This window comes from Gordionus sp. m RMFG-2023, chromosome 5, assembly GCF_954871325.1.
Source record: "Gordionus sp. m RMFG-2023 chromosome 5, tfGorSpeb1-WG-v2, whole genome shotgun sequence".
In the NCBI taxonomy this organism is placed as follows: Eukaryota; Metazoa; Nematomorpha; class Gordioida; order Chordodea; family Parachordodidae; genus Gordionus; species Gordionus sp. m RMFG-2023.
This window is the reverse complement of record NC_088779.1, coordinates 10603167-10629414: the sequence shown is the minus strand read 5'-3', so window position 1 is coordinate 10629414 and position 26248 is coordinate 10603167. Positions and strand designations below refer to the sequence as shown.

Here is a 26248-nt window from a genome sequence, read left to right as displayed (position 1 = left end):
ATACACACACAATATATAATAATATTATAATTTATAATATTTGTTTTGTCGTAATTAAAGATTTCCCATAGCATTTAACAAATGAAAAATACAAGATAGATGTCTTTTTCCCATCTATAGGGTCGGGATAGTAAATCAAGGAATAAAGGGAAGGGATGCACCAGCCAAAAATTTTTAAATTTTATATAATTCAGATTTAGCATGTATTTTTTTTTAGTTTAAAATTTTAGGCCTCTAAAGATAATATTTTATTATAAATTAATTCATAAATTATTTAAGGAATTAATAAAAAGGAGAAATCAATAAATTAAGTGTCTTATTAATGTCGTTTATTAAATAATAATTTATTCCTGGAGAAAATTGTTCGAAAAAAAGTTAGTTTGTGTTATTTTTTTAGAATTATAATAAAATATTTAATGACGTTTAAAAATTCTTTTTGTGATACTAAGACGATAAATTTTGAATTAATTATTTTTTAAAAAATAAGTATTAATTGAATTGTTATTAATGTGTGAAATTATATATAATATAAAGATATCAAATTTGGCTTTGATGGTAACTCAAACCCTGAACTATTTTTACAAATTTATCAAAATTCATGATTAAGATATACTATATAATATTAGTATAACTTAACTTTAACCCTAATTTGAATCTATCCAGAGGTGTAACATAAGACCCCAGCCCTCGTTGGGGGGATAGTCACAAGCTAAACTTTGCAGATAGAAGACATCATGTATCCTGAAATTATGGGAAGAGGACAAATTTTGTTTTTTTTAGATCTAACTTATAATAACGTCATTTCTAGATGCCCCTAAAAAACAAAGAATAATTAAATCGAATTCTATAATTAATTTTTTTTTTAAAATATATCTTATGTTTATTTATTTTATTTTTGATTATAAATGTCGACTTCAAATATTATTTATCAACCAATAAATTCAAAAAAATAATTAATTAATCTTAATGATAAATCATAATAAGATGGTGAAACACAAACAGTTTAAATCATTTTTTAAAAATACCTTTTAAATTATTAGCATAGGAATAGGATTATTAAAACTAGTGAAATTTTTGCAAAAAAAAGTTACTATAATGTTACTCAAAAAATGCAATTAGATTTCAACGAAACAAATATACTTATTTTATGTTAAATATTTATTATATAAATAATTTTACTATTATATGATAATTTCTTTAATTTAAAATTTGTTTTTATAAATATATGTCTCATTTACATCAGGTGCTAGAGTAGAAGGTTTGTTTTGTTTAGAGAAGCTTATTCTGAACTAGTCCGCCTTGTTGACAAATTTTTAAAATAGTGTTTTTATTAAAACCGAATAAAAATTTATTAATAAATATAATATTCTTATATTAATGTTAATAATTTTTTTTAATGCATTATTACTTTTTTTAGTGCAAATATATTTTTTATTAGGATTTATTTAGTTAAATGCCATTGTTTCTTTATTTATATTGTATTTTATAAAAATTTGCAAATCGCAAAATATTTTGTTATTTTGTATAATAAAAAATATTATAATTTATAAAGTGATTGCAATATAACTAGTTACTTTTTAATATAACTGGTTACGTAAAAAATGTCAACTGTAACCAATTTAATTTACATAACTTGTAACCTAAACTAGTTACTTTTCAAAATTAACTTTAACCAACACTAACAAATATAACCTTCTTTAAAAGGTAATTTAATGTTTTTAAGTATAAATGCACTAATATAGAAATGGGATTTTGGAAAAGCTAGTAGCAGTAACATCGTTATTGGAGAATGGGGTCATACAGGAGCTCAAAAAAAGATTTGATGAGCAAAAACTTCATTTTTTTTGCTAATTTTAAGTAAAAATTTTATGTTTTGCTGTTCCGAATAGTGTAAAAAGCTAACGACCCGATTGGCTGGTAGTTCTTAGTCCTTATCATTTGAGCCTTGCTAACAAATTTAAAATTTATTTTTGCGTGCAAAAAGCGTTTATATATTGCGATATTATATTTTTTTATTTTTTAAATTCAATATTTTTTATTATAATGAAAAAAAACTTATAAAACGATTTTTAAATTAAGTTTTTCTTTAGCTTTTAGTTTTATTCAATAAATTTAAAAAAAATAAATAAATATAATATTAAAATATTGAAACAATCGGTAATAACGTTATATAAATAAGTATAAATCCATATTTATATAATTCCACTGAGATTGTACATCTACATTTATCATTCGTTGGCTTTCATAATAAGTTTTATAAAAGAATGGATTTTATTTTTATTAGATAAAATTTTTTTTATAATGATATTGGTAATTTATATTATAAATAATAGTATATAGCGATTGAACTTCTATAAGGTGGTCAGTTATCGAAGAGTCTCAATTATTTTTGGTCAAGATAAAGAGGTGATGGATCTATTTAACAGAACATGTTTAATTTGGCAAGGAGGAATTGGACACTAATTTTTTTTTTTACTTTTTAAGAAATAATTATAAGTATCCAAGCTAGTTCAACAAAAATTTGAAGAAATTTATTTATTTATTTTCGTTTTGAGTTATGACTATTAATGGAAAATGGCATTTGAGCTAATTTTTACAAACAGCTAACTCAATATTTTAGCCAAAAAATTATTAAGCAAATTTGTAGATTTTGCTTATAGATGGCACAAAAATTTGGACATCTATTAGCGAAATTTCAAGGCTTCGGCTATATTTTCTGGCTAAAATATTGAGTTAACCCGTTTTAAAAATCGGCTCAACAGAGCGATATTAAATTACTAGATATTATCTGAATAATGAAGGTCAATCTGGTTTAGCCAATTCAGACTATCGGATATCTAAAATCATGACTGAATTTAAAACCAAAACTGAGACACATCAAACAAAACAAACCATACCCTACATTATCGTCAATTTTTCTTTGTAGTCGTTTTTTAAATAAATTTCTCCCATAATTTTAATGCCTAATTTCTTTGATCCTACTATAATTTTACATTATTAAATGTCCTATTTTTGCTACACCTTCTGGCATATTTTCCCTTATCAATATTTATTAAAAAGCTTTCGCAAGAAACTAAATTAGCTCTCACCTTACCTTATTGTCCAAGGCTTTGTTATTCATTTGTTTAAGAATGTCAACAATTGCAGTTGTTAATGCTTCCAACTATTTAGAATCTTGAGTCATCCTTTAGTATGCGATACATTTATTTTTAATAATATGGGTGAAAACAAAGTCCCTTAATCTGTTCATTTTGATTTAGGTCATTTCTACAAATATCACCAACAATGGACACATACTAGAAGTACGAAATAACTCAGATAATAGAAAACTGATAAAAAAAAGGATGTTAGATATACATGTTTTTTTGAATAATGACAAAAATTACATTTTTTTTTATCTCATCAAAGATAGAGAGATAAGTTATATTTTGGAAAAAATAATATTCATAAAAGATTTTTTGTAAATATAAAATATTGTATACAATTCTACAACTGCTATTTTAAGATAATAAATTTTCTTAGAAATAAATTTTAATACTTATTTGGTTATTTATTCTGACGAGAAAGACTTAAAAAAGAGACATATAATTATTCAATTTAGAAAAAATTTAATAATAAATAATTATATTTTTATCAATGATATTTTTATAATATATCAAGTTTATATTAATTACAAAAAAAAATTGAAGTAATTTATGAAATATTTAATAATTTAAAAATAAAAAATATAATTAATTCGTAATTTTTGGACACACACAAACACTTAATATAATAGTAAATGTTATAAACATATGTTTTATATCAACCGTAATAAAATTTGTGGTTATAGATACAATGATCGTATATAATGTTAATTTAATAATTGAACTACAGATATTTTAATAAAATAAGAAACCTTTAATAATTTGTTGTGTAACTTCTTTCTTATTATAATTTGAAATAATAACATTTTAATTTGATTAGATTTTCCCAATTAGCACAACTTATTTTTTGAGTATCAGCTAAAATAAAAATGTTTTTTATCATGCCCATGATCGGACTAACTATTCACATGTAAAATTTAAGAGGCGAACATTAGTGTTTTTAAAAATCACGATTCTGGTCGATTTTTAAAACGGCTCGATTAATATTATGTAAACCGATTTTGCTCATATATGGTAAAAAGGTTTGTACATCTATTTGCCAAATCTTGAGGCTTGCTTAATATTATTTTGGCTAAATATGTCCATTTTTTTAAAAAATTAGGGTTTTAACAAAACTAATGAACATTTTAAATAATAATAGTAATTTTGGAGGATATTGATAATTTTTTTTAGTGTTATTAAAGCTACTTTAGAAATTTAAAAGTAACTAGTTTTGAAATTAGTTACTTTTAAAAATATCTAGATTTAGATTACTTCATAAAAAAAGCAACTAATATCAGTTATTGGAAATAAAAAGTAACTAGTTACATGATATTAGGTATAATACATGATCTACATCATATACATGTTAAATAATTGCAATTTCATTTATCAAAAATAAAATATAAATAAATATTTATTGTATAATATAATAAAAAAAAGACCATCTAACATAGGGGAAGAGGGCGCGATACAATTACATTATTAAAACTTAAGGGGATCCAACATACATTAGTCAGTATCCACTATATAATTAAATATTTTATATTTCAGTCACAAAGGGGACCCTCATTGTAGCTGGCTTAGAAAAGTCCAGGCAATATGCCCAACAAAATTTGGATTAAATAAATGCTTATTTAATTAATTTAGAAATTAGAATATGTGGAGACGTTTAAAGGCATAACATTATCGCTTATAAAACTTTCCTATTTTTAACCATTTAAATTTCTGTTTGGAAAACATTATATATATAAAATGGTTAAAATTATAATTAACACACACACAGACTATATTATAATGTTTACGTGAAACTTGAACCTCGCTAAATACTCCTCCTTTATTGTAAGCTTTTGGAGTAACCCGTAGATTCGATACACTTTGTTAATTTGATAACAGACAAAGAGTTTACAAATAGTTGGATGCCTACTACCTAGCCGTAGCTTATGCAATCACCTATTAGGGGACCAATCGAGGGCTATCATAAGTCTATTTAACCCGTATATGTGACATAGTTCAATCGCATTAGAAAGTATAATATAGATCACCTGAAAGGGAGATATAGAGTTCCTACACTTAGAGCAAACATCATCATGCATCAATATATCGAGTAATTAGTTGCAACCTCCGTGTAGACACATACAAAATACTCTCGCCTTGCAATATTAGAACACTCCAATACCTATGAATTTATTTTTACGACATAAAAAAATGTAATTTTTTTAATTTATATAGAATTGATGTTTTTTATTTTTAAATTCATGCCATTCCCGTTTATAATATGGTTTTTTATTTTTAAATGTTTATCTATAATATAGTCGGAAATTTATGGGATACATTATTTTTACTCATTTTCGGTAGAATCAGATTTGTCGATTGTAAAACAAATGCACAATATAAATTGGATAGATACTACACACAATAAATTGTTGATATTGGCAATACTTAATTAACCAGGTTATTACTCATTTAATACGCGAATTAACCGATTATAAGAATTGAATTTAACATAATATTTATAATTATAACATTATCAGATTACTAAAAAAAATAACTAAGCTCAAGCAATCAATCTATGATAGTATATTATTTAAAATATTATTTTTAATTAATCAAATATTAATATGGCAAGGAAAAAAATTTTGACCTTATAATTTTTTTTATAAAAAGAAAACTTCATTTTTTAAAAATTAATTAAATAGTAAATCTAAATAAAGATAATTGTTTTTTTAAATAAAAAAAATTAAATCTCTAAATCCTTATCTTCTTTAAATTAAAATTTTGAAAAGCGAAGAAATAATAAACGAAATCTTTCTACGACGGTATATATTGATAAAAAAAATTTTAAAACTTATTATTTAAAAAATTGTATATTGATATTTGCTTGTGCTGAACAATAATTAAGTTAGAAATTAACTCTGACTTCATATAGTGACAGAATAACCTTAATCAACACAGGTACTTAATATTTGGGCTTAGGTTGAATCAAATAATAATATATATAAATTTTAATATATTAAGGCCGACAATCTACCCACGCCGAAATAAAGCATTTATCATAAATAGTGTTGTTAAACTGCTTGATTTGAGTCTATTTTTAAAAACGGCAAACTCAATATTTTAGCCAGAAATATATTGGTTAAATCTCGAGATTTTTCTAATAAATGTCCAAATCAGACCTGGGTATTATTTTTCTGTATAAAATATTGAGTTAGCCGTTAATAAAATTAGGCTCAAATCAAGCATTTTCAACACTAGTCATAATCATTATAATTGTTTGAATTTAACGAGATTTTTTTGGCTTCCTAAGGTTACTACCATTTCCACCCTCAAAACAAAAATAAATATTCTAGATTTGAATTTGAAAAATAATATATTAGTCAACTCTTCTTATAAATATAAAAGGTGTAATTAAAATTATAAAGGCTTTCAAGCAATTTTCAATAAACATTTTATAATATCTAATATTAATGAACATGATGGAGATTTATTTAATTAACATAGCGAATATATAATTTTTTATATTAACATCTTATATAAACTGATATAATTATATACAGGAAAATTAAAGGCCAGAAATTTAAAATGCCAAAATGGAAGATATACTTCAAATGATAAGATTTCTGAAATTCGAATTCAAAACTTTTAAAGATCCAACTACATAATCAATGTAGAAATTGAAATAGTATTTAATAAGAAATAGAATAAAATTAAAATTTCTTGTATGGCTTTAAATACTAAAAAATATTTTTGTCATAATATGCTAAAACATCTTATAAATTATTTAAAGGTTTTAAAATAGAAAATAAAAAGTATAATATATATTAGGAAGGATATAAACAAAGCGTAATAACTTATAAATTATGATCACGCGATTTAGTTTTAAGCAAATTATTTATTTTATGCTGCGAGCAGAGTTTTTTTTACAAAATCTAAATTTGAAAAGAAATTACAAAAACGTCAATTGCAAGACTAAGGTCCTGGTATATTTTATTTGTTAGTTAAAGTTATTTTAAAGCTCTCTAATCTATATAGGAATTGGATTTTGAATATATAAATTTCATTCATCTTATTAATCTAATTAATTAAATAATTTTTATTTTAAACTTGAATTTTTTTTTTATATTCATCATATCGGTAGAACAAAAACATTTCTATGAAAATTTTATGATTGATTAGATTGGTGAAATGGATACCTCATTACACATTCAGTTTTCATATTATCAAATAAATGGTCATTGTATTATGCATCTCAAACTTTTAAACATTATGGCATTAAATTTTTGGGTTGAATATATACCAATAATAATGAGAGAGTCATAACTATGGAAAGGTATTTGGGAACCACGCCCTCCTCGAAACCCTCCACCCTAAACTAAATATTGTTCATTTTTGCATTTTTTTTGTGGTTTCCATAAAGTGAATTGTAAAAAAACATATAAATATTAAATTATTTATCCTTAATTTTAATATTACATAAATTATGCTTAATATTAAAAAAATTATGATTAATATTACCTAATTTAGTCATTTAGTATTTATTTATCATTTGCTATAATATTGCATATAGTTTATTTATTCCATAGTTCATATTCTAATCTGCTTTTTCACGGTTATCTAAAAATGACGAAACGGCATGAACTCTAAATTATTATTTCCTCTCAGAAGTGTAACATGTAAATAACTGTATTGTATGTTTAAATTAGGCCACATTTTTAATTTTGCCTTTAAATCGGGGAAAGTCCTAAGTGCAGAAGATAAAAACATCAACATGTAATTATTTTTAAATTCATGAACTTATATTTTGAATATTATGATAATGCAAAATTTTTTGAATGTTAAAAATTAAGGCCTAAATGATTTTAAAAAATAAAACAATGAGCTAGTGAGCATACACATTTATATTTATTAGAATCATTTATTTCAAAATTTTGCATTATATAATATTTTTAATTTAAAAAAAATTTACTAACCAAAATAAATTTAAAAAATCACACTAACCCGCGTACGCAGCGGGAGTGGGGCAGGGGGACAATTCCCCCCCCCCCCCTTAAAGCCAGTAAATGCAGATGCCGGATTATATTTTTCAAAAATATTATTGTTAATATTAATTTATATTTGTTAATATTTATTCCTATCTCATATATATTTAATTACATTTATTTATCACATTCATCTACTAAGTTATTTTATCAATTAATTTCGATTTCAAGTTTTCCTTGGCGTAATATTTACCTATTATTTTCAAATATTAGTGGCGTAATATTTATCTAAATTTCTAGTCAAATAATAATTATCTCTGAAACTCCTTGTCTAACAGGGAGAAAGAAATTGCAAGCTTGTCCAACGAGATCGAGTCGCTGCCATCAAGTAGTAAAGCATTTATGGAGTTAGAAGAGCCGATTATTAATGATATTACTGAAATATCATAATGGTTTGAAATAAATATTTCTTCAGAAGCAAGAAAATTATAGGATTCAATACTTATTCCAAATTTTTTTTCTCATTAGAATGTATTATTTAATTATACAACTATTTTAGGTAATACTTTTCAAAAACATGACATTGACTTGATTAAGAAGATGAGAATAGCGGAGAGCATTTTATTAAAACTCAAGGAAATTAGAGTTAAAGTTGATAAAGAATTTCATATTTTATATATTATTGTTGAGTCAAAGGCAGATCTATACCGTTTAATATTTGTCTCCCTTGACTTGCAGCAAGCAAGCTCATCATCAAAACATTAATATAGGATCAATAGAAGAATTATAAAACAAATGTGCCAACTCTTAGATACATTTATAACCCAAATAAATGAATGGTTTTTAATTCATCATGCAGCACTTACCAATCTGCAGAACTTCCACAAAAGCCTTTAACTTTTTTCAGATGGTGATAGAAAAAAAATAAATATTTATTAAATTTTTATCATGAAGATGTTAAAGTATCTTATGATGCCTTATTAGCTTAATAACTATGACTAAAAGATTAACTATGGTTGATATAGTCCCAAAAAATGCCATGGATGCTTTGCATTATTTCAAAAAAAATTTTAGATTATATTCCTAATGTATTAAAATGGTTATAAATATATTAGCAACTCTTCCCATTAGTAAACTAATGAGAGAACATTTTCTTTTTAAGAAGAATAACAGAGCCCTGCATATTTAGGTACAATTTGCAGGGCACGGCTCGGATTTTTTTTTCAAAATTTTTTTCAGCCCTGCCTGGGGTTTTTTAAAAAAAAAATTTTCAGGCCCGGCCCGGCTTTTTTGAACTGAGACCCGGCCTGAATTTTTTTAAAATATATTATATTTATTTTTGATTTTTATAGCTAATAATGGCGATTTCAAATATTTGGTTTTAAAATATATAGCCCGTCCCGGATATTTCCCCTTAGCCAGGGTATATTTAAAAAAAATTAAAATACGTTCCGGCCCGAGAGCTGGGTCTGCAAGTCTCTGAAAAACATACCTATGAAGTAAAACTTCTGAAAGTAGATTGAATGGTTTAAATCTTTTGAATATTCATAGGCATTTAACGCCAAGCAAATATGAGATAATTGTAAAATTAGCTCAAAACATACAAAATTCAATTATTCCTAAGAAACTTTTTGTGTATTAATTTATATTTCCAACTTTTAAATTTTTTATACTTTATATATAAATTTTAAAGGCTCAAAAATTTCAAATTTCTATGTTGGGTCATTTAAGTGATTCATATGGTGGTTATATTCACTTTATATTTTATAATTCACATTTATTTTATTGTATTTCAATGCCACCATTTATATCCGTTTAATATTTTTTAACACATTTACTTTGTAGTGTTTTATATGCCGGTTTATATATATAATTTTTTTCTAATTCATATTAATTTAAAATTGTGTATTAGAAAAGTTATTAGTCCTAATAAATTTATGCTCAATGATAATTCTTAAAAAAAATTATTATCTCCCCCCCACCACCCCCCAGACTAAATTCCTGCGTACGCGCCTGCACTAATTAATCAAATTATTTTTAAACAACGGGTAAGCGATAACAGGACTTTTAAGTCATTTTTAAATAGATGGAAGTGTTTATAGGCTAAACCCCCTGTTATAGATTGACCATATTTGACCCTTATTTATACTTACTCAACGAAATAACTAATACTTTATGGACTTAGGTTCTATAGAAATAATTCTGGTCTAAGATAAATTTATCATTTTTAATCGTCCCATTCCCTCTCCCCTCTGTTCTTAGCTACCGCCCTATATTGAACCATGAATAGCAATACTAATGCTGATGAAATACTATTATAATGGTTCGATTAAGATAGAAAGATATTATTATGATTCCCACTTTCTCGCTTAATTTTCTACCGATAATTTGATAAATTTCAGGAATCCTTCACCAAAGACGTGAAAAGATAGATGCCATTGGGTCTTCTCTTGTTGCTTGATATTTAAAATTTTAATTATAAATAATATAAAAAATTCATACTAATATTGGTTAAGATTAATAATACAAATATTCATCCATATAAATAATAAAATTTATGACAATCGGTTTTGGTCCAAACTTAAAAAAAATATTTTTAAATGAATTTTAAATAAATTCAGTTTTAGGCTGACGAGTAATCAACTATTGCTAGCATTTGAAAATTTATTTTCAATTGAATTAAAATTTTTTTTTAAATTTTAATGGATTCCAGTATAAATTTTACTAATATCTAACATTTTTGACCTGTAAGAATAAGAATTTTGGGCCAAACTTTGAAATTTGTTTCTACAATAACTAATAATTATTAGCAGATCGGAGTTCATTATATCTAGGTTTCTTACAATAATAAATTTAAAATAAAATAATATTTTAGTTAAAATCGATTATTGAATCCCTTTTCCACTTAATAAATTTGAAGATCTTAATAATTCATAAACAATATTAATTTTCCTTTTACACCTGGCAATTAATTTTAATCACTAAATATAAATAAATAAATATAAATTTTACTACTTTTCTGGAAATTTTGAAGACTAGAGTAAAAGTAAATATAAATAATAAAAATATTTTACAAGTTTATCAAAAATTGATCTTGAAATAGTTTTTTGAGTTGGTTCCTCCTTATTATAATTGAGTAATGGCTAAATGTCGGCTGATTAGGTTGAATCTTCAGGCGCCTATCCGTTAATAATAAGGTGTTTTAATTTATATTAGAGTCTTTCTACTATCTTTTAAAGAAAAAGCCCGAGGCAAAAATGGTATTTTTTGCCTAAAAATTTTGTTTAACCGATTTTTTAGCTCGCTAAAAATTGGCTTTAACGGCTAAAGATATTGTAATTACCCAACTATACTTAGATTTTCAATTGATCATTCGTAAAATATTAATACCATGTCTAAAAGTTAACATTTTAAAAAAATGTTTATTTATGGCCAACGTTATCTTATATCTTCTTATTTTATGATAGGGTTTATAAAAAAGGAAAAGGTAAGTTTTTTTTAAAGGGGAAAAAATAAATTAAAGAAATCTTAGAAGAAAAGAGTCAATCAAAAAGGGAAATCTTAAACGAAGAGACGCATTCATCTGTTTTTAAAAATATTTTAAAAATTATACTTGATTTTGGAATTGTTTAAAATTTTTATTAATTATAATGATTCATTTTTTATATATTTTTTTTATTCCTTCCAAATAATTTTATTCTTAATACTAACAAACAATAACATTAAAAGACAACATTAAATAAATTTCAATCGGAGTGTCGAACCTTTTGATAAAGGTGTGGTTCAGTTTAGGTTCCAGAATTTTTTTATCTTTTATTTTTATAATGACAAATAATAATCAATCTTTATTTTTCATCATCCAAAACAAACAAAGAAATAAAATTATAAGTAATATAAATAGTAGATAAAATTTACATAATAATACTTTTAATACATAAGAATTAAATAAAATATGATTTTAAAAAAATAGCGCCTAGCTAGGGAAAAATTAGTTTTGTTAAACGGCTGGATTTTTAAAAACGGCTAACCCAATATTTGAGCCATAAATATTACCCAAGCCTGGAGATTTTTTTCATAGATGGAAGAAAGGTTTGGACATCTATTAACGAAATCCCGTTGCATAATATTTTTTGGCTAAAATATTGGGTTAGCCATTTTTAAAAATTGAGACGTTTAACAACATTAGGAAAATATGCTAAAGACAAAATGATAAAATAAATTGCATACATTGATTATTATTTATAAAATAAAAAGAACCTACTTGAACTCTTTCACCCGGTTTATATAGTTCATAAAGGCTTTAAAATGGTGGATATGGTTATGTAATAAACATTGTAATTGTAATAATGTTGTCGATTCTCCAAAGTAATTCTAATTATTCTAAATGGACCAGTCTAGTTCTTCGGGGGGAGGGAAATTTTGATATAGATATCAGATGAAAGGTGATCGAAAATATTTTAACTGTAACAAAATTGGAGTGGGGGGGGGGGATGGTTCTAGGTATTTACTGGTCAAGATTTGCATTTTTTTAATGGACGCTAATTTAAAATTTATCATATTCATTACTAGGAGTAGAATGATTCTAGGTCCTCGTGGGAAAGAATTTTTTAAAAATCTTTTCTATGATTTAAAATTTTGAAGCGATCAAAAGCAACTTATTAAAATTTCCTTATAATAGTAATCATCATTCCTTGTGGACGCTTTAGATATTGAAGGAGGTGGAGGGGGGGGGGGTCAGAATTGTTTTTTTATGCTTTATTTTTATAAAAATCATATTTGTAATGTCTACAATTTTAAAACTAATCTATTATGCTAAACGATCACTGGATAATAATAAAAAAGGTTTATTTTTTTCCCTACAATATTTTTTATTGCATATATTGGGATATCCTATTTGTCACCATTGGTGCGTCATCAAAACTTTTCGATTTTTTGGATGGAAAACTGTGAAAAGGAGACCGCGGTTGGTCATATTTAAGATTAAAACAGTATAAAATATTCGTATATTTTATATCTTTAAGGCAATTTTTTTAAATCCATCGTCTATTTTTATTTTTTATAAAAGAAATATAGTGAAATCAAAATTAAAATATTTTTATATCACGACTTTAAAGTTATATAGAATTAACAGTTTAAAATTATAAATAAGCATAAGTTAAAACCATTTTTAGTTTGGGAAATTTTGATCATATATCAATAAATGTATTTTTAAAAGTTATTAGTGAATATACAGTCAATGTAAGTATAATCAGGGTTAGTGGGGTCGGTTAAATTATGCAAATATTATCTATTAAACTATAATATCTATTGAATAGTATAAAATTAGTATTAATTGCAAAATATTATAGATTGAATTCTACGAAAATAGAATTAAATTAGGAAATATTTTAGAGCATAGAAATTTTAAAATTTATAAAAAAAATTTTTAACATCTTTAAATTTCAAAATATTTCTACTCATATCATTTTTATATAATTTTTTTAATGTATTTTTCTATAAAACTCGGGTTTGGGGTATACCTACAAAAATAGGAATTGAATCGAATATTTGCATTATTCGTATTTGATTCATATTTTCAAAATCAAATAATTATATTATTTGGTACGGTTTGATTATTTCCTTATTCATAATATTCGTACGGATAATAAAAACATCATTCGATTCGATTTGATTTGAAAATTAAATTCTTTAAATAAATTTTCAAAAATGAAAATATTATTTTTTAAAAAAGTGATTTCTAGATATGGAAAAAGTTAAAATGTTAAATACTTGAATAATTTCAAATATTTATGAATTTGAATATTTATAAATAATTTAGATGATTTAAGAAAATATTCTAAATAATAATAATTTTGATCCACCGTGAATTAGAGCTAACTGCGAGTGAGTGATAATAATAGATAAAATATTTCAACAGATAATATATTTTCCTAATTCATATTAGATTCGAATTATTCTTCGTAAAATGGGAATCGAATGAATAAAATCTAATTGAATATCGAATAAGTTCGTTAGGTATAGTTTGAAGACAAGGCAAAAATTAATTTATACTAAAATCGATTTTGAGAAAAAAGTGTTATATATTTAATAGTATTTTGTAATGATAAGACAATTATTTTAGGACCTCGCCGACTTCTCAACTATATCCCTTCAATTAAAAATAATTTCTCTTGAATGGACAATTAATTAAAATAATGAATATTATGTTATTAAAGTCGCTGTTAATATTAATGAAAACGATTTCTATATACTTTTTCCTTTTCATCTCTATTTTCTATTTTATTTTTTCCCCTTAAATCTCCTAAGATAAAGAAGAGGATAATTTATCTACGCATATTTTATATTATAATATTATACTTGATAATTTTTTTTAAAAATATATAATTAATATTAATATAACGTAAAAGTGAATTAATTATTAATGCAATATAAAGGTAGAGTCCGTTTATTTAATGATGATAATCATATTTTCTTTTTCATTTTTTCATAAGAAAAAAATAATTTTCTTTTATGAAAATCGATGTCTATATTTTTTTTTTCTTTATAGTTATACATTATTATTTTTATTCCGGTATTTTCATTCCAATCTTTCCCTTATTTCCTCAAATTCTTTTTAAATTTTGCTACACTCCATTACATAATAATCGAGTTTTATTTTTACTAACAACATATAACATAGTAATAAAAAAAAATTTAATTATTGATTAAGTTTTATTATTATTTTATTTCCCATATATAGTTTTTTTTCGGGGCTTAATTTAATTTGGTATCGTAATTCGCAATAAAACAAGGAAATTTTTGGCATTTAATTGAATAAATTGTATATATTTTTTTTAATAAATAAAAGGACCTAACTAATCCCCCCCCCCCTTTTTATTATAAAATATATAATAAATAGCATAAATATCTATTAAAAATGTCTAAAGTAAAATTATGAAAAATTATTACAAAAACTCTATAAAAGGGGGGAGGGGTAGAGAAGCTCTATTTGAGTAATTGTTCTATTTTTTTAGCCGTTTTAGTCATTTAGTCGGCTAAATAAACGACTTTTAGGTTTTAGTCTAAAACCCTCACGGGTCTTTTTAGATTTTTCTCAAGTTTTAAAGAAACATAAAAAAATTTACTCGCTCTACAATCTTTAGGGAAATTTCTTTGGCAGGATTAAGAGAAATAGTTTTTTTTTGAAATTTATTACCCAACTCTAATTTTTTTAAAAATATTGTAATTTTTTGAATCAGAAAACGAGTCTGAGTTTTTTATTTCTGATTATTTAAATTTTGTTATTTTATTTTAGCCGCATTTTATAAATGATTTCAAAGGCAAATTGAAAATAGGAGCAATAAATAAAAATTATTTTTATGCAAGGGTGTCGGTAAATATTCATCTACTAAAATGATATGTAAAATTCTTTAAAATAAAAGTATGCATATATATCATTGCCTGATATAGGCTTGTGGGGTTAGTATATTTTCGATATAAGTGGAAGACTGATTTTTGTAAGGTTTTGCTTAAAAAATATAAGGATAAATTTTACAATTTTTTAAATTCTTTTTAATTATTTATCTAATCTGATTTCGGTTAGGGTTAGCTTTAAGATAAATAAAAACAAACAGTGTATATTATATAGAGAGGTAGGGTCTGCAATGGGCGGGTTTACATACGTTTTTGAGTTTTCTAAATATTTTCAACATGGGCGTACGGGTTGAAAATTTTTTAAAGTAATAGACGGGCATGGGCGTGTAAATTTTTAGTATCAGGTGAAATGAGCAGAAGAGACTTCAATTTATTAAAAAATAATAGTTATATTTCATAATATTGCATATTTAATTAATAATGCATTAAAATAAATAAGTAAAGGACCAAACCAGCCATTAAAATAATTTTTAAACGGGCGGGCGGGTTAATAATTCATAAATGAATGGGCGAGAGGTTGGGTTAAAAAAAGCCCGATAATTGCAGTCCTCAACTAGGGGGCTTGAAATATTTTATTAGTAATACCGGCATCTAAGTTCGGTAAAAATAGCCTTAAATGAATATTAAAGGCTCCAAAATATGATATTCCAACATTTTCTATCTATTAATGATATAATATTTTTATTATTCATATTAATACAAGTCAACAAAAAATTTATATACGAAAAAAATAATCAAAATAATAATGATGAAATATATTGTAAATGTTAGTGTGCCTGAGACTTCGTCTTTGCACGGTCTGCAATGTAAACTGAGTCTTCTATTGCTAGCTATGGGGATACTGCAACCAAAGCAGAAGTGAGGAAGGATTATTGTACAATTTAGGCGGATTCCTAATGCGTGGGTTAGCTCATTCTTGCAGTCGGAGTTGAAGATTTTTGAAGGAATGACTTCTAAAAATTCATGCCCGCATACATAGTAAAGAAGTGAAGAGAGAAAGGTCTGTTGGGAGCAAGCTAGATAATAGGGATTCAATGCAGCAACTGGACTGTCCCAATCCTTCTACCTATTGGATTCGGGCGATGGGACATCATAAATGTGTGTCCTCCATAGCAGGTATCATCTAAGGAAAGTCATTTTGTGAGGTGTGGGACGTGATTATGGGTTTTGAAAGTAAAGTGCTGTAATAAAGGCAGTGAGAGAAAGATCAGTGGGAGATCTTATCCCTAATCCACCACTTTTCGTGGGTAATGAAGCTTGAGCCCATGCTGTTTCATTGAATTTTAGATTCAAAATATATTAGGTTAGCATAAATATTGGGAGGGTAAAAATAGATATTGAAGGAGGTAACCAAGCTTAACCCATTAATGGTCACACTTTTTCCAGCCGATAAAAATTCTTGATTTTTTCAAATTTTATTTATTTAAATCTAACTAGGAAATCATAAAAAAATCGTCCTAAATAGGAAATTTGAACTATTGCATATCTGCAACGTTGACCATTAGGGGTATAAAAATAAGATAAAATTATATTATTGCAAAAAATTGAAATACGATAGATATTTTCAAAATTTATTTACAAATTTTAAATTTATAATATACAAAGTTGTAATTTTTATATTTTATGAAATTTTTTAAAACAATCAATATGTAATGGTATTTAACACATGTTAAATATATATCTTATCCTGCTATGCCAAAGCTTAAAACGTCGCCTTTTGTTATCGATAATAGTTGCAACATAATTTACATATAAATTTTCAGCTGTTTCACTTAATGAGGAAAATTGACTAGGATGGCCTATACTTGTACTCATCTTTTTATTCACCAGGGAAGCTTTCAAAGATGTCGTAGTTATTTCCTGCCAAAATGTTAGTAATGATTTTATATCATCAGGATTCACTCGATTCCATAACTTCCATGAATTTACTATTTGCTAATACATTAAAATTGCTAAAAATAGGCAACCACCATTTTTTTACCTCATATTTATTCTACATATTGAAACTATGTTATGGCACAGATTAACGCCACCCATATAGGAATTAAATGAATTATTGTGAATTTTTATTTTTAAGAAAATCTTTCGAGAGAATCTTAATACATTGAGCTTTACATATTGATGAACTATCATTCCATCGTAATACAAATATTACATATGACTTTTCAAATCGATAATCGTAATAACCCCTCACTTTTCTGGCATGGAAAGATATTGATAAATAGGTATTTTAAACTTGCAAAGTTCCCATAATAGCATAAATTATACTAAGATGACCAAAGGTAAATTTTTTATTGGCGTTATCTGTTAAAATATGAGAGATAAGTCCAAATCCCGGTAAAATTAAAATATAGACTTCTGGATGTCCAAAAAATCAAAATAAATGTTGAAATAAAATAGGATCACCCCCACCCAAAGGGTCAAAAAAAGAAGTATTAATATTTCGGTCTAAAATTAATATTGTTAATGCTCCAGCTAATACAGGTAAACTTAGTAAAAGTAAAAAGGCGGTAATTAATGAAGATCATAAAAACTATGATAGTTTTTCTATGGGTATACCAGTTGGGCGATAACTTTAATTGTTTCTTGGGGATAATTTTCAATTGCGATAATAGAGATGTAAAAAAAATTATCGAAGTAAATAGAATTCAAAGAAGGTACTTGGACAACTTTGAATAAATTTGTAACAACTATACTTCCTAATCCAAGTTTCGAAACCATTGGGCTTTTATTTTTACCTTGATCTATATTAAATGCAATATATATCGGATGAAGCAAGAGTCAATGATTTATATTCAAATAGAATGGGTTTACCTTTGATAAACATTTTACAGGAATATCTTCTTCGTTACCCAACATTTTCTCATCTATGCATAAATTATATAAAAATATATCAAATTGTTGAAACTTTTTATTTGGTAAATTTATATATGGGTTTTATAAAGATTATTAAATTGGATCATTTTTTCTCCATTTTAAATTATTTCGAAAATTTAATTTGCTTTCTTGATTTGTAGATATAAAGGATTTTGAGACAATATCAATGACTGCTGGTTTATGGATTTCGATCTCCCCTGCAGTATCTAGTGGAAGATTAGGTGTGTCGGTTAGATCGTTTTCATCATAATCTTCTTCATCACTAATTAAAGCAGTATTAGGAGGTATAATTGCAACTAGAGATTTGCAAAGTTAGGGCCGGCCCGTCGGGCCGGGCTGGGTCGGACCTTGGAAATCTTATTAAATATATCTAAATTTATCAATTTTATATTGAATTTTTTATGTAAAATAAGAAATTTTGATTTAATTTATTGAAACTAAACTCTATATAACATATGTCTTTTATTTTAAGTAATTATAAAAATTAATTTCTATATTTAAATAAATTCGGGCCTGGCCGGGCCGGTAAATTTTTTAAAATAAATTTCGGGTTCGGGCCAGACCGGCAAAACTTTTTAAAAAATTTTAAGTTCGGGCCGGACCGGCAAAACTTTTTTAAAAAAATTTCGGGCCGGGCCATGCTTGAAAAATTAGGCCCGATACAGATCACTAATTGCAACATCTGTTTCTTCATTAGGGCCTTCATCGAAAAGCATGGATAGGGCTTCATCAACTGTTAGAAATTGTTTTGTCATAATAATATTCTAATATTATTTTAAAATTTGGCCAATATGAGATGAAAAAATACTGGAATTTTATTAATAAATATTAAAAATATTATGATGAAAATATAGTAGTTTTGTTTAAGTAAGAATATAAACAAAAATTTCTAATAAAATATTATGCCAAATTTTTTATATAATTTTTTTTAGAAAAATTACTTTTTTTGAATCCTTATGTGGTCAACGTTGCAAAAATCATCAGTAAAAAAACATATAATTATAAATACTTGAATAGATAAAATGATGGGCACCTATTAATTAGAATAGGTTAAGGAATCTATAAGGAATAAATTTATTTCAATTACATTTAAAAGGAATAAATACTCTTTCAACGAGGGAGTCTAGAACATATGGCATATTAGTAGCACAAAATTGTCGATCTTCAATGGCATCAAGCATACTCAAGAATAAATATTTTTTAAAATGTTATACTACAATCTTCGAGCTATAGGAATCATATATGAAATAATTTAATTCAAAAAATTTATATGTGAAAAATCAATAAATAGCAACTGTTGCAGATATGGTGCGTTGACCAGTAATAGGTTAGAAGGATATCAAGAGTAGATATCAAGAATAGAGTAGAGGAAGGCACTGATTGCAGTGAATTTGCCTTCTAGGTAACCTAGATGTGTTAGCTCCTCCTTGGAGGTAATTTTGGAATTGTGGAGATTTTGAAAGAAGTTTACTTGCATAAATTCGGATTTTAGGGTTTGAGAATGAGACTAACAGCGCATCCCATTTAATTGATAATGTGTACGATTGCAAGACAAAATAAAATGGATCCTTGTGAAACATTTTGTTGGATGTCCTCGGCCGATGGAAATTGGTAACAAGAATATAAATATTTAGTGTTGCATGGGAATGATATGCTCGCTGATTGCAAGAATGAATTATGGGTGAGGGTGTTGTATGCATTAGCAAATTCAACTGATAAGTGTTTCATTTATGGGATTACTCTCCAAATAAAGACAAGTAAGATGTACAGCGGTTTCACATCATCCAATGACTTCTGCCTCTAAAAGTTGCGAACATGACCATATAGGATTCGGTTGCAAGGATATAAGTTTGTGAGCTGATTAATGGAGAATTGGTGTCCTGGAGGAATGGGTCTGATTCCACCTAGGCTGTGAACCAGAATCTCGGGGGTAAGATAGGATTGCCTTCCTTACTTTATCTGAAGTGATATCGGAAGCACAATGTTGGGTGATTGGTTTTGAAGTGGAAGAGGGGTGTTTTGAAAGGAGTTTTATGTATGTCTCATCTGAGTGGTTATCAAGTGAATCATAAAAAGTGGTCAATTTTAGAGCACCTTTAATATTTAGTCGATTTTCTTTGAAATAAGTTTGGCTTTAAATTAAATAGGAGAAGTTTTTTTGGTTATAAAAAATTGTGGGACCTTTAAACTCTTGGAGATGGGGAGAAACATTGCAGGATGCATCTTTAATTTGTTTAGTTAAATAAATTCTTGAGGTTTATCAGGTAATTTAAAGGTATAAAGAATAGGAATTTAAGCCATTCCATCTCACTTTTAAAGTTTATCAATAGAGAGGAGATACAATCAGGGAGACATAGCGACTCATAATCCAGCACCTTTGGGAATTCTTGATATGATTTTGGGTTTTCTGGTATTGAGGAATAGGTCTAAAAAAATGTATTAGAAGCGTGATATAAAGGGGGTTCTATGAAAGGGCTGGGAAGCGGGTTCTAGGAGAGAGGTAAAAGTATTGAATGAGGGCACCTGTTAATGATTGGTCTATGAACATAAAATACACCATCATTTGTTGAATGAATAAGTTTCAGGCAGGGAGAGCAGATTTTTGGTTCAAAGGGGTTGGCCATTGTTATAAATTGTAAAGCAAAACTTAAGTGAATAGCGCCACTATATGTAAGGAAAATGAATTAATAAGATAATAAAAGAATTTAAAGCTATATCCAGATGCGAAAATAAAAAATTGATAAAAAAAGAGTTAATATGAATGAATTTTAGGCTAGACCTAAGTCATGTTACAGGGCGAAAATAAAGACAACCAAAAGAAAAGATGTGATATATATAAAAGAAAAATTTAATTGAGCGGTAATTAATTTAGCGATAAAAAAAGGCGTTTAAAATTAATGATATATTTTTAAAAAAATGATGGTTTAATGGGTAGTTCACTCAATATTTGCAATCTTAAGATAATATAAACTTTAAACTTAACACTATCGCGCGATAATTAATCAACTCTGATTGGTAAACGGAATAACAGTTTGTTTAATGAGTAATTTACTTAATATTGGCAAGTTTATGAAAATATATGAACCTTGAACTTAACAGTAACGCGCGATAATTAATGAACTCTGATTGGTAAACGGAATAACATCTAATTTGGTATCGCTCAATAGACAGGTTTTTATGAGATTTTATAAACCTTGTTCTTAACGGTAATTTTTAATTAACATTTCATTTTTATTTTTAGAATACCCGGATTATTATTTTTTTCGTTTATGATTTTAATATCTTAAACAACAGTCTATTATTTTATTGACTAATTTAAGTTATTTTTTGAACTTTCTTATCAAAATGATAAGTTATCAATAAAATTTTAAAATTTAAGTTAAATTTTTTTTTTGAAATGTCCTATTTTTTATATATAATTTTATTTTCATTTTTTTTATACATTTAAAAAAAATTAATTATTAGGATTTTTATTATAATAGTAATTTGATGATTATCAAAATAAAGCTTAGTTCAAAATATTAGCTATTTGTGAATCTTCTAATAAGTAATAATCATTATAAATTTTTTTTCTAATTATTATAAAATTATTTGAAATAATAATTTATTTTTTATCATTTTAGAATTATAAAAATCAACATCAATGTTCTAGAAGTTCAATTCTTAAGCCAAAGATATATTCTATGGTGCTATTGCTTATAATAATATTTATATTTATTCCAGTTATCAAAAGAAAAATGCGAAATCAATAATAAAGCAAAATAATATTAGAAAATACCATTAATTCTAAATACAAGAATATATGTAATTTTGCGTGAAGAATCAGATATTTTCTAAAAATTTCAAATAATGAACACAATAAATGCTACACATTTTTTTAAGCCTTCGTCGTCGATCCTAACTACGGCTATTATGATAGTCCCATCGTCAAAACCTTTTTTATTGTGGCAGGAGATAGTAATATGGCTCATGGTAGGTATTCTATGCTTCATGACCGTTATAGGGAACATAATGGTCATTTTAGCATTTATGAAGGATGTTTCCATTCGACAACCTAACAACTATTGCATAGTGTCTTTAGCTGCCTCAGATTTGTTGATCGGACTATTTTCCATGCCTTTTTATACTTTGTATTTATTACTCGATTATTGGCCACTCGGCCCATTTCTATGCGATTTATGGCTCACAACCGATTATACCGCGTGTTTAGTCTCTCAATACACTGTCTTACTTATTACTGTAGACAGATTTTGTTCAGTGCGAATACCGGCCAGATACAGGGCTTGGCGAACTAACAACAAACTAAAATTTTTGATTGTATTTGTGTGGGTTCTTTCATTCGGAATATTCTTCACGTCTATTGTGGGTTGGCCACTTATCACGGGGCGCAGACTGAGAGGTATCACCGAATGCTACGTACCATTTCGAAATAACAAGGTGTTCAATACAGCTCTTATATTCTGCTATTTTTGGTCCTCCTTAATTATCCTCCTCTACTTATATCACGGGATCTATCGAGTGGCTTATAAGATAGCCAAAAAATCTGACAATCGTAAATTAAATACCCTGCTCAAAGGTAACGAGATAATATTTAAGACAGCTACGACAAATTTTCCTTTGTTACGAACTCTTAGTCAGCGAGGTTCTAAGTATCAATCGGATGAAGATAGGAGGTTAAAACAAGAGAAAAAAATTCAACAAATTTTGGGGCCAGATAAAACAAAACTAATAATTGAAGATTATCCAGATGATGAAGATACCGATAATATTATACCTTATGAGTCATTTAAAAATAAATCCGACGATTTGTCACCATCTCTAAGAGCCAAGAATATTAAAAATGTTAAAACTATTAAATTATCGGATAGCTACACGAATGGCACGAGCATTGATAAATCAACTTCTCGCAGTAATTCCAAAAGTAAAAGTATATCCGAAAACTTTAATGGCAAAGATTTTAGTTTATCCAATACCTCCGCTCCATTCGTCAATTTTAACAATGAACGTAATCATAGCGATATGGATCTCAGTAAATCTTTATTTACCAGAGTAATTAAATATAATCCAAATCAACTAAAGCTTAGAGATGCCCCTTCACTTAAATACAAAAGAGTATTTAGCGAAACTCCTTCAGATAACTCTCCATATTTGAGGAACAATTCTCTTAAATCGGTAACAGGCAACAAATCAATGAATATGACAAACTCTGTCATAAAAAATTCTAAGTTTCAAAAGTCGGGATCAGAAGATGATAATAGTCGAAGTAGTCTTTCAGGGCCCGTGGATCCGTATTACTATTCATGCATTGACGATCATAACAAGAGATTAGATCAGCTATCTAGTCATCAAAAGTCAGTTAAAGTTATAAGCTCTTCTACCATAAAGGAAGAGGAAGGAAAGGGAAGTACATTGTCAGAAAATAATAAAGATATTTTAGGCCAAGTGCAACCCAATGCAGCACTGACTGATTCCAATTTTATAGACCCTAAATCGACGCCGACAAAATTATTTTCTAAAAAGACTCGACGATTATTACCAAAAACCCCGTTTTTTATTCATGCTTTTAATAGGTTTCGTTTGAGAAAAAATGAAGCCAATTCAAATAGTAATGATGCCCTTGTAAAACAAAATTTAAATACTGATAACAAAGACATGGTTCTATATGATGATGATCTCTTGTCTAGAATTTTGATTGAAAAAAAGAAATTGTTAAAGCCAGGAAATTGCGAGATATTATCAGAGAAGGAATCGAAATTATCTAATGATAAAAATTTGAACAATATTAATAACAAAACCGGTAAAATTATCAGCTATAAACCAGTAGACAATTCCAAAGAAGCAGGCCATAAGGAAAATAACAAGAATTTTGAACGAATACCTGATAACCTAAAAGTCTTGCCTAAAGTGTCTAAACAAAATAATTATTATTCAAATGTAAGTCAACTTCTTCAACTGCCATTCAAAGGGCCCACCATGATTAACGGGAAGATTAATAAAAGTATAGGTCCGAGCCATAAAATCAAAAAGGGTTCCGATGAAGAAATTATTCTAACAAACAACAAGCCTACCTTTCCAAAGCAAACCATAGTGGTCAAAAACATTTATAATAACAATCAAAATAATAAATCTATCACTAGTAATATAACAAGTTTAAAAAGTACAAGTTACCCGTCTTCTTATTTAACCTCGTTTATGCCCTTAACCAATGTAAGCTTCAACGATTTTCAAGATGCAAGCAATGTTAAACATGGTAATGAGGAAAACGGAGAGAGACTAGATAATAAATGTAATGAAAACAAGGCGAAAGAAGAAAATGAGAAGAAAAAAAGAAGTAAAATATCTAACACACTTGTCGCCCATAAGGCCAGAAGTCATAAAAAAAGGCCCCAAAAAAATAGTAGGGCAAGAAAGGCCCTTAAAACAATCACTTGCATTATGGGAGCTTTTGTGCTGTGCTGGACCCCATATCATATTCTCGAAACTATATGGGGTTTTTGCGATAGTTGTCAAATTAATCCTCATTTTTACGCCTTTACTTATTGGCTCTGTTACTTAAATAGTCCTCTTAACCCCTTCATGTATGCTTTGGCTAACGTGCATTTCAAGCAAGCTTTTATTAAATTATTAAACTGTAAAAAAATAGACTAATAACTAGTAAAATGAGGATAGATAGGATGTGCAATAACGGCGAATCAGAATCAGCATTAGGACAATACAATTATTGACATGTTAAAAATTATCTCGGTATCTATGCATAACATCAACTCGATCGGATCCGGAGATTTATTGCCATATTATGATATTTTGATATATAAATGAAATGTTCATATTCTTATTGCCAAAATAAATTATTAATTGAACATAAAAGATTGACAAAGATATTGATTTTATTATTTTTGAGTTTTGAATATTATGTTTAAATTGCTTAAATCTAGTATATCTACAAAATAAACTTTTGGAAACTTAATTGTTTGTAAAAAAATATGCAGATTTTATTACCTCAAGCTAATTAATTTTTTTAATTAAAATTATGAACGAGATAAACTGAAAGAAAAAGCGTGTAAAAATTATCTAAGTAATGTGTATTTATTATTCTTGTTTTGAAGTCTAAAATTATAAATGATTAGCGTTTTGATAATAAATCATCGTTATCGTATTATCATAAAATTATAATATTGTTTAATCACAATCTCATAAAAATGGTCCAGGACAGTTTTGTTGGTATAATGGGATCTTAGCAAGTATAAATATCAAATTTATAATATAACCATTCCTTTTAAATATATTGTTGGTATAATGGGATCTTAGCAGTATAAATATCAAATTTATAATATAACCATTCCTTTTAAATATAATTAGTATTTATATTATTGTAAAACGTGTTATGCTTTATAAACATTTTATTATATCGTTGTTAGCCATCCTATTCATTTATTCTGTTTTTTATGGTTAATCATATGGTAAGAAAATGTAATTAGCAGCAAATTAAAATATAAGTATAACAAACAAAATTAATGACTTTATAAGAAGCATTATTTTGGTGGAGGTTTAAAAAAAGAGAAGGTGAATTAGAATAAAAACTAAAAGAAAATAAATAATTAAAATTCAAATAAACTAGTTTATTGTTATTCAAGTTTGACGAATGTAGTCTATTCGTACATGAGGAATTTGGTTTTTTATTTTTATAAATATAGATAATGTATTTTTAACAGTGAAAATATGATTAGGTAATATTATTGTTTTAATTATGCTTTTATATAGATATTTAGATGAAAATGTATTAGTCTTAAGGGTAAAAAAAATGTAATTTCAATTTCACAGTAATCTTTTTCTTATATTAGTGTTACATTTTTCAAA

At 26.4% G+C, this 26248-nt stretch overlaps 2 protein-coding genes across 4 annotated transcripts in view; one reads left to right on the top strand and one right to left on the bottom strand.

The window, feature by feature from the left end:
* Window positions 1-6743, bottom strand: part of LOC135929693 (large ribosomal subunit protein bL17m-like) — a 43828-nt gene extending 37085 nt beyond the window's left edge. For 2 of the 3 annotated variants that reach the window (XM_065466397.1, XM_065466395.1), the window contains exons 1-2: window positions 5468-5594; window positions 5168-5301 (exon numbers count right to left, since the gene is read on the bottom strand). In XM_065466397.1, coding sequence (XP_065322469.1) covers window positions 5168-5214 — 47 coding nt within the window. In that variant the 5' untranslated portion in view covers window positions 5215-5301; window positions 5468-5594. Of the gene's footprint in view, window positions 1-5167; window positions 5302-5467; window positions 5595-6725 lie in introns of those variants that run through there. The other variant, XM_065466396.1, reaches the window with a different exon arrangement.
* Window positions 1-25258, top strand: part of LOC135929691 (probable muscarinic acetylcholine receptor gar-1) — a 28690-nt gene extending 3432 nt beyond the window's left edge. The window contains exons 2-3 of the mRNA XM_065466393.1: window positions 18532-18675; window positions 22015-25258. Coding sequence (XP_065322465.1) covers window positions 22241-25039 — 2799 coding nt within the window. The 5' untranslated portion in view covers window positions 18532-18675; window positions 22015-22240 and the 3' untranslated portion in view covers window positions 25040-25258. The remainder of the gene's footprint in view (window positions 1-18531; window positions 18676-22014) is intronic.
* Window positions 25259-26248: the final 990 nt, after the last annotated feature.